The sequence below is a fragment of the Cephus cinctus genome, unplaced genomic scaffold (genome assembly GCF_000341935.2).
Source record: "Cephus cinctus unplaced genomic scaffold, Ccin1 Ccin1_scaffold0307, whole genome shotgun sequence".
Classification (NCBI taxonomy): domain Eukaryota; kingdom Metazoa; phylum Arthropoda; class Insecta; order Hymenoptera; family Cephidae; genus Cephus; species Cephus cinctus.
Window position 1 is genome coordinate 288,246 of NW_014333010.1, and position 13,161 is coordinate 301,406.

General features: G+C 38.5%; 1 protein-coding gene across 3 annotated transcripts in view; it reads right to left on the minus strand.

Moving 5' to 3' along the window:
* The window catches only part of LOC107266311 (mucin-17), a 34,749-nt gene that overhangs the window by 9,307 nt on the left and 12,281 nt on the right, over positions 1 to 13,161 (minus strand). For 2 of the 3 annotated variants that reach the window (XM_025083599.1, XM_015736658.2), the window contains exons 2-3: positions 2,024 to 2,168; positions 453 to 756 (exon numbers count right to left, since the gene is read on the minus strand). In XM_025083599.1, coding sequence (XP_024939367.1) covers positions 453 to 756; positions 2,024 to 2,168 — 449 coding nt within the window. Of the gene's footprint in view, positions 1 to 452; positions 757 to 2,023; positions 2,169 to 12,387; positions 13,142 to 13,161 lie in introns of those variants that run through there. The other variant, XM_015736657.2, reaches the window with a different exon arrangement.

Below are 13,161 nucleotides of genomic sequence, written 5' to 3' on the forward strand. Positions count from 1 at the left end.
CCAAAATTCTCCCCTACACTGATCCCAATTTTCATTTGAAATCTTAACTAACCATCTGACCTTTTCCTTTCCCATGTGCACAAAGATGATTGACTAGAAATAACAAGGTGCGCACGTGTAATTTAAAATTTTTATCAAAAGCACAAATTGACTCAAGTACCATTCACACATATCTTTCACCGTGTAATTCAAAATGCAAAACGAATTCTAAGTAGACATCAATTGTCACGTGCAATCACCCTATTACATTTTCATAAGGATGCACCTTCTCGCCAGGTAAAATGACCTTTTCAAATTTGATCAACGATACTTTACAGTAACAAATAAAACCCAAAGTGATCCATCGAGGCTGCTCATGAATTTTAACACAATTTTTACAGTCCCACGTAATTACGTCATAGTCCATAAAAATCAAAGATACAAATTTCCATTGCAAGCTCCTCGATGAGTACCTTCATTCCTCCACTGGGTTCGTCGCCGACTTTTTGGGGCTCGTGCATCTCCACCGGAAGTTGGCCACCGCCGGCCGCGATCAGACTATGTATTTCCTGTTCGGTCATCTGCTTGGTCACGACGTCGCCGTTTTTGTTTAACGTATAGAACTGAAACCTGTCGGGTCTCAGGAGTACAGCGGGCGAGGCCGGCATTTCCGAAAATTTTCCAGGAATCGCCTTCGTCTTTTCGAAATCCGAGGAATGATGTCCCTTTGCACTTCCGCGGTCGTTTCCGGTTATAACCGAAACCGAAGTGACGACACTGAAAAAAAAAAAAAAAAAAAATTCAGATTCATCGACCAAATTGATATATCAAAATATAACATATAACAAGACCCTTGCGCGTATGCTGTCACAATATACGCTCATGCATATTTATCGTCCACCCAGTATATAACGATTTGACAACAATGGAGAAAGGAACGAGAGAAAGGATCCTGTCGACTAGCGTGGGTCTCACCTTGACGTAAAAATATCATCATCTGTCATATCTTCATTGTCGATACTAAATCGACTGAATTATATTTTCGAAATTCTACGCTGCCGCTACCGACGTCAATTCCAACGGAGCGTGGTATCTTCGCGAAGAGTTCAGTCAAGGCCAACAGGCTATAGGAGGGGGTTGTGTAAAATTACGTGTGAAAAGGGGACACCCCCTAGATTTGCTCAAAAATAATTTCAGCCTCCAACGTTCGTTCCGCGATTTCCGTGAAAGGCGAAAGAAAAAAAAAAGACACCAAATTTACCCCACGGGACAAAGGTAATCCCGTTGTGTGGGAATTTTTTTTTTTTTTTAGAAAAGTAACGCGATTTCGCAACACGCCTGATTTCACGATTCGGATAAGAATTTTGCGCGAACCGTTCGAGATTAATAAAAAGGAGTGACGACGTTGCGCGAAGAAATTCGTACGGGACTGTGAGACGTCTACGTTAGTCTACGTTAGACATAGAGAGAAATAATAATGAGTTGGTACGTAAGAAAAAGAAAGAGATAGGTCAGCCGCGTAACAGCATCTTAATTAGCTCCTTAATTAGCATTGCGATCGTCGTTTAATTACACTGGAAATTCTCTTTGAGGCTTTGTACAAGATACTTTTATTATCTTTACTTTTCTTTTTTGAATCACCTTTCTTCACGCCCCTCATTTATTACACTCAGCGCTTTTCATTTCCACGCGAATTACACGAAACGATAAGAGAGCCTAATCAGTACAGATACGTAAAACGCGTAACTGTCATTAAGTCAGGATAAATTGTCATTAGACATTTAATCGACTTTCCCGTTTACTAATAATTATACAAAGAACGTTGTACGATACCAAGGTGACCATCCCTTGTTAAGGTCTATATAGGAATATGCATATGCATATATTATATATGAGAAAAATTATTCGTGTCCACTCGGATGTGCAAATACATGCTGAAGGTCGGAGTAGTTGGCAAATGACTAATTCGCCTGGAGGGTTTTGGGCGGGAAATTCAAATACGTATTAATTAATTGTGCTTCGGGAACTCAATGCTAAGACTAACCTGGATCCCAGCAGCCTCGTGGTCGTATCGACCTCGTCGTCAGGAACTGGCAGGGCGAAGGTCCCCTTGGAATTCGCGAACATTATCAGGGCTGCCAATGACAGCCACCCCCGGAGACACCCCCGCATCTTGGAGGAAATATATTCTGAAGCAAAAAGAAAATATATAATTAGCAAAGAAAAGTTCTTAAATAAAATTAATAATATATATATATATATATATATATATATATATATATACACATATATAAATGTATAAATTTTGAAAAGTATATCTTTGAAAATATATTTGATACAATTTTTTATTTTTATTTTTTTCATTCCATATCCCTTAAGTGTCACTATCGCCGATGCATACCTATATGTGGTCATATATGGTATACACTGGAAATTGCAATGCGAATTAATTAACACACGACACGCATTACTGATTTACGATTCGCATTTTCTAATCCACATTGTATTTTTTTTTCTCGGTCAACCTACGATCCACATTGAGGACCCGAAAGAGTCCATTCACATTTACGAGACAAAGTGCGTGTGTGTGTACATATGTATATGCAAGTCGTGTCAATATGACCGAATGACGTAAAAGGCGTCGCGACGGCAGCTTCTCTCTCGGAAGGCACTCTCTCGAAAATAAAAATGGCCAACGACTCAGCCGAAACGTTAACTGGGTTACAATTGTACGCGTCACTGACAGATCCGCTTTCTGCCAACGGCAGTTCTATATGCTGCGGCCACGTGGATCTTGGAAAACTCGTCCATGCAGACGCAGTGACCTTCGATCTTTTGACCTGTCGCAGGATCGAGTACGGTGATTTTGGAATAAAATTTTCAAAAATATATCACACGCTATGAATGATTCTGACGTCAAACAAAAAGTAATATCGCTTTCGATCGCCCTTTTTCTTTATTCGAACGTGTCATCAGTTTCAGCGGTACAGTCCTGACTTGAGATGCAAAGGGTGTACCGATGCAATATAATCGCGAGTACGTGATTACTAATGATTTATTAATGATCGTTAGGCACTGCCCAATTAGCAGTCAGGACTGTCTTTGACACGATCCAAATCGGTGACGTTCGCACGGTTTCGCTTTAAAATTATTTGAAATTCCCGCCACGTCCGAGAGCCTCGGTACCCTTGACTATGTCCCATCTGGATCGATTTTTTCTTTATAGGCCACGTGGAGCCGTCCCGGTAATTAGTATGAAATTTTTGGGATTCAATGAAAACGATCATCGATAGTTCGATTGGTTATACGGATGACGGAATTAATAACGATCGAAATTGTCAACAGACCGGAAGTGACGTTTTGATCGACGCTGTATAGTAACGTCTGTAGTCGGTCTAGTAGAGAAGTCATTCATATTCAGCTGTGAAATTGCTACGGACGATTCCCATTGTTCTGCGTAGGTGCAATAGCACCATTGGAAATTGAGGCGCGTGAAATCCCATGGGGCCTTGCGTTAGTGGGACTTGACTGGCCCAGACGGTCCCACGTGATATCGCCGACCCAGAAACGATCGATTGCGATGGAGGAGCCGACCGACTGATATAGTCGATGAACTTTAAGGATCATTGACACTTCTATTTATTATAACACGTGGGGGCCTTACGAAGGGGCATTACAGGCATTGATGAAATTTCGAATATTATTTAGGTCATATTAACGTCGCCCGCGACTAAAGTTAATTCGGGATTTATTTTACAACAAAAAATTTTTTTTGGGACTTTCAGCATCTTTGGCCCTTATAATGTTAGGGACTGAAACAAAAAGTGTATATAAGCTGTTACAGTAAGTCCCAAACGAGTTTACGTGTTATAAGAAAAATGTCCCAGTATCCCAGGAACTCGCAGGCCCGAATCTCTGAGTCCGACTGAGTCCGAATCTCTTGATATTTGCTGTACCCGTAATATTGGATAATGAAAAACAACATTTGGCAACGGCGCTTTACCAAAGCATACAGCTACTGAATCGTAAGTATATGGGACTGAAAAGAATTAATTTTCGTGACACGCGTCAGGCCCAAAGTGGCTAGTGACCCAAGAAATATATCTCGTTACACGCGATGAGCGGTTCACGTTAAAAAAAAAAAGTACGTACAGGCAATGAAAGATCTCATGAGATTGGCAGTCACGACCAATAAAGTACCGCGTGTGGGACTACTGACCCAGAGACCGGGCCGGACAAGGCCCACGGCGGTCAGCGACCCCCCCAATCTCCAATTCAATACGGCGTTATGCGCACAGGATGAGGCCCAAAAATCATAAACCGGTTTTCACATAGACTCCCGCTAATAATATTCTTACGGCATCGCAAAGTAGCCGCATGACTTGACACCGTCATTGTACCAGAAGATTATAATCGGGGCTCGCTGGGCCTCATGTTACGCCAAACGGTATGCTTATTATAATGATTCAAAAGCTCGAGCCCATTCAACCGGAAATAAAAAGTGCATCTCGTAAACAAAAGCAATCTTGCGCGTGGCTTTGCCGAACGTGGAAAAACAAAATATGACGTCACTTTTGCGATCGACTCTCACGCTGGGACCTAGTCGGGGCCTTACACCATTAACTAGTGTAAGAGGAGTTGGTTCTGTTCAAAAACTTACATGTAATCAACGTCTATATATAGTCAAACTACATATACTATATGTCAAACGAACGACTACAAAGTAACTCGAATTTACGCTGTGCCGGATTTAAAAAAAAGTTACAAAAAAAAATGAAAAAACAAAATCGAAAGTAATTCGAACCGACTAACGATTTGCACGTTTCTAATCAACCAGGTATTGTCCATAGGACATATAAAATTAAAGTATTATCCATCTCTGTGTATATGTATGTATCAGCCCATGAAAAACGAAAAGACCATGAACAACTATTCGATCAAGTATCGACGTTCAGTCTGGTACAGTTATCTCCATGAAGCTCTCTGGAACTCTACCGTTACATCATTACGCTTCTTTCGCGAGTTAATCTTTCTTGTTTCCAGCGCGAAATCGAGTTATTAGACGTTACGAGGAAAAACTGACGACCCTACTGACGGGACTAACTGTATTTCAGAAATAATCCCGCGATGCAAGCAGCAAGTATTTGTTTTCTTTAGCATTTCATCGCTGTTAACGCCAACTTCTCGATTGTCCTTAAAATCGAGGGTGACTCTGATAAGATAACGAAATTTTTAAAACTTTTTTTCACCATTCAAGCGTACCCAAAGCTCGTTATATCTATATATACACAAACTTTTGCAAACACCCCGTAAATAATGGTACTGGAAGATTTTCAAAAAACTTTTTCATTAAACTTATCAGCGTCAATCTCCCCCCTCATGATCTCTGATCATGATCTCTGACCCTTAAACTTTCTAACGATTACTTTCTCTTAAAGACTCGAATAAACTGTTGGATTCGTTATAATAGGCCATTAGCAGTGTTCGCTGTTATTTATGATTTGACCATTCAATTAACACCCTCTATACCATATACTGTACAGGTATATATAATGAAATACTGACGTACCTGGTGTGCAGGTAATAACGGGATCGATTTACAGGCAATTATTGTCAGTTACGTAAAAATATATTTCAAGTTCACTGGATCGGCAATCAATTTCTTCGAGGGTCAAGTAATTTACCCATACACCCACTAGTCCCGTACGAGAAAACCTTGTTACGATTTTCAATGAAATTTCTTTTGAAAAATTGCAAAATTATAAAAATCAAAAATTGGTTACAGAAATTTTTTTTTTTTTAATTATTCTCGAAATCGATACTCCGTTGCGTAAGTGATGCTTCAAAGGCACAGATTGTATCTATTTGAAAAAAATTTTTCGTTGCTCATCGCGAATAAAATCGTAACAGGTAATTGCGCAACGACAGAGTAGCCGGTAACGATCTCACGTAATTTCTCTGTATTACCGTGCGAGCTGCAGCCAACGTTACGAACGGCCGGGGCGTAATTCGATAATTATTATGAAGGCTGATTGGCTGCTGGCTACGTATTCCCGTGTGGCTTAACGAGCCATGAGTCTTCCTTATTGGCCAAGATTACGATTTTGTATTACGTGCGGTGCCAGTGCGTATATAAGGATGTGCGTTCATCCCCCTTCGATGTCTCTTCGTGAACTGCGCATGCGCGGTAATTTTTTTAATACCGATTAAGTATACGATAATTAGCGTTTCCTCCTTTCAAGAACACTTTAAAACTCTCTTCTCGTCCATTCTCTAGCCGAAAGTAATTTTTTTTTTTTCTTTTTCTTTAATTTACATGAATATCGATCCCGCGGATAATTTCCAAAAAAAAAGTATCGCGCGTCGATAAAAATTTCTTAACCCTCATTCATTATTGCGTCATACAAATCATTTCTGAAATGACACTTTCCGCCACTGTAGTTACATTATTTTATTTTTATGTAAATATTTTTTTTTGACATCGGTGAAATAAAAAATAAAAATTTATATACAAAAAGAGATTATTTATGTGCTACGATAATATTTTTGTACTATTTTTCAAAAATCTACATATACCTATAGTCATTCTCTGTACGTGTCATTGTGATCTCATCTTTTGATTGTCCCAACGTTATAATTAATACCACGTGTCATTGCTCGGTCGAACTTACTGTCATCATCGCACGTGTGATTTTTCATTGCCCACGGTGAGAAATATTAATTAAATTTTTACAACAATTCCATTCTTAAATCTGTAGATTCATTTCGTGACGTAATTCGTGACGTAAATTCTAATATGAGATAACGGTGGAGGGATAGTAGTGGGGGGGGGTATAAAAATGATCTCCCCACCTTTAGTAAAATAATAAACAATAGCCCGGACGTCATTCCATAGAATTTATTATTATTTTATTAATTTTTAAAATTTATCGATCAATACCGTTTATCGATTTGAGCATTAAACCTGCAGCTACCTTATCTAACGTTATATAATACTTTCTAAAATCAATTCGAAAATTCCACATTCAAATCTCTTTGCACTTCTCGAGAAAATTAAAATTCTACCCATCGTACTCAGAGTGAGCGGTTACTATTTTTTTTGGTAATAATGATATTTTGACGTTACAATGTCATTGAGCCGAACGAGGTGTAACCCACGAAACATATATATATATATATACATATATAGTATGTATAGTTTGGAAAGTGCTTCCCACGCTTTTGATTACAGTCATATAGAGGCACGTATACCGCTTTGTTTTATTTCGCACGAAATTACGAAGCGACTCGGCAAACACGACTTTAGTCCGTTAACGAGATACGTTAATGATACGCATGCGCAAACTTTCACAGAACTGGAGATGTACAGTTAAAGGGAAAACAAAAAAATGAATACAAACTCCTCCTTAGAGGACCCGAACAAATTTACCGAGGATAAAAGTATCATTCCAAAAATACGTATAGTCGCCGTACATAGCGAATATATCGAGTGACCTAAATTCTTGTTTTTTTTTTCGAGATTCAATTTTTTTTAGAATTCAATAAATAAAAAAATTATAATTGTCCGAGCTTATTTCGAATAAATAGAAAAACAGTGGTTATCCGTATTCTGCAACAAATTCAATATTCAAATCAAGCATTCGGTATTATGCAGATTTCTATAGCTGGATATACCACGTGCCAAGATCATTGTTCAGTCGGGTATGCACGACTGTATAGAATAATATGGACGTCTATAGAATTTTGGAAAATCACTGAAATGCAACGAATGCAACGTAACGTGCAAATCGGCCGAATCGCGTTCCTATCTGTTGGATTGACGAGGAGTCCTACTCGTTTTAGTGTCAATTTTGAAATGTTCAGCTGACAAAAAATATATATATATAAATTCGAAATACAGATTGAAGTTGTCGATACTCTACGATGTAAAATCATGGATACTCGCGCGCATTTGCAAAGCTCGGGAGTAACAATGAAAAGACGAAGAAAAAAAAAGGTTTAATTAAACATTAATTGTTCGCACTGTACTTTAACAATGATACGATCGTTAAGAGTCATGTAAAGATGCGTACGCGTGTTGATCACGTTTTCAAGAGGTACCTTGAATGAGAATGAAAAATTATGTAAAAAAGAAATGCTTGGGTAACTGCGTATAAATAACACGTTGAATTACCATAAGAAGAATTCCGTTAAAATCACGCAACGTGAATAAGTAACAGATATATAGATATGAGCATGCGGTGATAGGTCGGACCCAAAATACGGCAATTTTATCCTGGCGTCTTAAAAAACGGAAGAAAAAAATTTCGAAATTCAAAATATATGGGCAATTAAAAAAAATGGAATTTTAAAAATTAAACGAAACCAGCCGATCCTTCAGCCTACTTTCGTAGCTCTGATCGAATCCTCCACGAGATTCAAGGAACCCGTTACTAGGTGTATAGGGCCCAACCGTTTGGGCCAGCTGAATAAAAAAAAAACACATATGGTACTTATGTCTTTTTTCTCTCTCTTTCATAGTCCCACTAGAGGAAACAGTTAACTCGATGTATCGGGTTGTTCCAGAATTCGTGACACAATTTACGTTCGTTCTCGTTGCGCGTCTGTTCGCCAGTATTGACGATAGTCGCCATAGACTTTTTACGTTCAGCCACGTCGATCCATAGAAAATCGACGAGTCATCGTGATGATTGTGATTGGTCATCATTTATTGTGTATGGGTATTTTTTTAAGACTGGGGGGGGGGGGGGGGGGGGGGGGGGGGGGGGGGGGGGGGGGGGGGGGGGGGGGGGGGGGGGGGGGGGGGGGGGGGGGGATTTCACTCTCTTCCTCTCTCTCTCTCAAATCTGTTAATTCTCTGATTTGACCATTTTTTTATATTTCTTATCCGTCTCTCTCGCACCCTCCCCCCCCGCCTCCATCAACCCAGTCAATCGCTTCCCCTATGACGTGTCACGTGCGGGTTAGAGAAACGTACGGGATGAGAAAAAACGCCTTAGAAACAAATTTGAAATTTTTTTGACCAAATTTAGAAAATCATACAGGTCCCGGAATGACGTATGAGGTTAATTATTGCGAATGACAAAAACAACCTGGGTGAAAATGAAATTTGACCCCAAAGGGATTAATAATGCCGATGTCAAATTTTACGTGCAAATTATAAGTTTACGATGATAAATCTATTTTTAGTATTTTCAACGATATTATTATTTTCGAAAATACTGTCAATATTTTTTGATTATGTGAAATACGATTTCGCGTCGAATAAAATGAAATCTGACGATATACTCATGTATTTTAAGGAAATTTTCATGTTTTTCGTAAAATCGATTTACATCGATACGAGTCGATAATTATACTCGCAGAGTCATCGAACGAGCAACTGCAATTTCATTGTGCAACCAGTCGAGCGGGTAATCGAGTGGATTTCTCGACGGTCAAGGCCTCCATTGGCAATTCATTGACAATGACGAATGACACGATGACGAAATCACTTGCTCCTTATACTTAGCTCGGAGTTACACAGTAAACAGGAAGTCGATGCTTTCGTCGATATTCGAAAGTTCCCCCGAGCGGTATTGACTTCCGGAAAGATCAGTGACGTCATCGCTCATTCATTATATTGAAATCGTGAATGTATGAGGATTATCAAAATTTGTCAAAAAAAAAATGTCTCCATTTCCATCACCGATAATTAGCTCGAGGTCAGGTATAAGATTCAAATTCGTCGAGCACTCAGTTGGTCAAATTTAATGTGCGATAAAAAAAATTTCATCCTTGTCGTTAATTAACGCCAAAGCAACATTTTAACGTGTGATGAGATTCACCGTTTAATTCGAATAATTACGCGCGGAGAGTATGAAAGAAAAGTAAACCAAGATCCAACCAGTGAGTCAATAGGAGAACGGAGAGAAATTCGGAAGCTGTAAAAGTGGACATCATCGATGATCTCGAGCTGGACCGTTTTCAATACCGTTAGGCTGTTTCATTCATTGTTGGTCCCAGATAGCCAGCGAAAGGTACGACCACCCGTTACTATACTTGCGTTACCTGTATTTGCCTTTGAGTTTGCAATACTTGACGCAGTTGAAAGAAAGAAATACAAGAAACAGATAAAAGTCGAAAACACGTCTCGTTTGCCTTGATCTCGTATTCCCTCATTGAGGCCACTGCACCCTTCTTACCATCGGTTCTATATACTGGGTAATGAATAAATCTAATAACGATTATTCTGTTTATAAGCTTATGTATTATAATAATAATAATGATAGAGATTAATAATAATAATGGCATACCGTGGCGATCGTACACTGCGAGGTGGTGAGAGATAAAAATTGAATTTGAAAAATCTTTTTTTGTGACGTAATATATTTTCTGGATTTACGATATTGATATATCGCTAGTAAAATCGATAAATCGGTTTTTCGCTATTGTTTTAAAATTCTACTTTACCTTCCGTGTCGTTATGTACGAAAGTTTACTCAACAAATGTTATTGGAATAAGTTTTTATTGTTTAGAGCGATCGATATATGGATCCTTCGAGTTTGCATAGCATTGCGAAGTCAGCCGCGAAGTGTTTCTCAAGAATTGTTGCTTGGAGAAAAGAGAAATTTTCGAGTTGCAAATATACATGGAACGAGTAAATATTGCTTAGTTTCTACGTAAAGGTGATATTAATAGTTTTTTAATTTTTCAATATTACCATAATTTTGGTTCTTATTCATTTTTATATCAAGGGTCATGTAAGGATTCACTTCCGTTTATTTACATAGACGTTGCTGGCGGCCATATTGGATTGTGGTTCGATTGAAATCCCAATTAAAGTGGAGCATGTGAGTTAAAAATTAATAACGAGGATAAAAATATTCATTTTTTAAATTACTTTTTCCAAACTTTCGTTATTTTTTAGATAATACTCGCGACTTGGTTATGTTTCTAAAGATCGATGATGTAAATAAAAATTTTATTGACTTTAGCCGTTGATTAACGAAAGCATGTTCTCATTAGAGTTACACGACGCTTGGAACAGGTTTGCTACTTTTTATTTTTTGTTCAAAAACATCCATCGGCTTAAATATTTATACGGAGGATATGTTAAAGCAATTAGGAATTTTCCAACACAGTCCCGAAATTTACATAACACGGTAATGTCATTCTAATTATTAATTCGATACGCTATAAATAACGATTTCTTGGGACACTAATTCTCGTTACAAAACTTTTCACAAGAATCCTGTCCATGTTTTGTCTAAGTATAGTTAAGAAATTCGAAATGTTTCGAGTCGGTCTGGACCCGAATTCCCAATTGGTCAAATTGCACTGAAATTTCAAAGTTACGGTTCACTTGTCAGTTTCGCGTAACTTGCCACTTAAAGACACTTGATTTTTCCACGGGGGACGCTAGCTTGAATTATTGAAACGAAACAGAGGAAGATTGTAAATCAAAAAAAATTCCTTATTTAGAAAAGTTATTAACGGTATTAATAATATATTTTTTATTACCAATTAACTGCAATACTTTAAATTCTATTGGCAGCACTGACTATTATCTGTTGTCACCTGCAAGGTCCGTTAAACTTAATTTTCGAAATTCTTTAAGCAATTGACAACACGAAGGCTACATTATATAAATAGAATTTTGACTTTTATACATTCCACTGGAAAAGCTACCACTTGTCAGTCCCGGTACTGAAACGAAATTATATATTGAATATTTTTCCACGACTTTTCACATAACCATAGAATTGAAATTTTCAAAAAGGAACGTCCCTGCCAAAAGTATGCTATAGAATTTCGTTATTGCATCACGCAAGTCGAACTAAAAAATATTTTTGTTACTATTGATCAATAAGCTTTTAACTTTAAAAGAACAAATACTACGGTTGGTAACAATAAGAAGAGCCAATATTGCAATTCCATAAAGATCGATACGCATGTAATACGCAATACCCTAGGGACACATTTTCATTTAGTCAATTTTCTTAATGGGACCTTCATCAAATAAATTATGTTAAAATAATAGTAATAAATGTTCATTGGACCATCGCGAATCAAATTTGCCTCCTCTTGCGATCGATATCAACCAGACTAATTTAGAGTTGAAAAAATGTAATGAAAATAACGACCAATAGCGGCGTCCATTTTTAAATCGTATAATAACTCATTGAAGCCGTTATACATATGTACACTCGCGCTGAATAAGTCAAAATTAATTATCCACCACGGACTACAGGGCTGACTTACTACCAATTAAAAGTACAATTTCATTTACGATCTCAACTCATTTCCTCAGTAGACAATCGAAACAAAATTCAAACCGCAAACAAACGTCTAAACGTTTAAACACGATTCAAGCTTTCTACTCGTAAAAGTAATACCCAAAAAAAATTTTAAATAAAGCGACTCACATAATCTCAAGAAGTCTCACGGTGTCCTCTTCAGGTCTTTAGGGCAATCATGCCCGTTACTTCCGACCAACGAAACAACCAAGCTGAGTCACTGGAGTTCCACGTTCCGTGTTCGTTGACAAGATTTTCAAAAATCCCGCCACGAGCACTGAACGAACAAAGCAAAGAGACGCAAACGACTCTCGTCGTCGACGGATACAACTTATACTCGTATTATCCGAAAATCAGGTATTCGACAAACTAAAATAGCTTGTCAAAATAGAAGATATAAAGTTTTCCAAATTAAAAATAAGCAGTCTCACTAAGAGAAGAAGTAAAGGAACGAGGGTGCAAAAGCCGTGCTAAAGGTGGAGCAAAAAGGCGCGTAGCAGCAAACAGCAGCAACGTAAGTTAGTTGGGTAGTTAGATGCGCGTATCCCGACGCCGCGTTCACTGCGCGATCCTTGTGGCTGACCTTGCCACAACTCGAAGGGTAGTGACCTTAGTAGCGTGGAGGCTCGTCGTAGTCCTGTTTTATCGCTCGTCCTTAGCTTTGTCGTTTTAACTCCGATACTCTCGGCCGATTGGCTCGTTTCGATGCAAGTAATATATAAGTACTACTATGCCGCACGTCTCTAACGTTATACTATATCCGCAGCTATACGCCTCTCCGTCTCGTGACCGTTCGCCAAGCCGGCTAACTACGTACTGCCGTATTGCCTGCTGCCCTTACGTTCGGCTGCTTCCGAAACGAAGCGAGTAACAACCGAGTCTTGGCGAAGTGCGCGGCGGCCA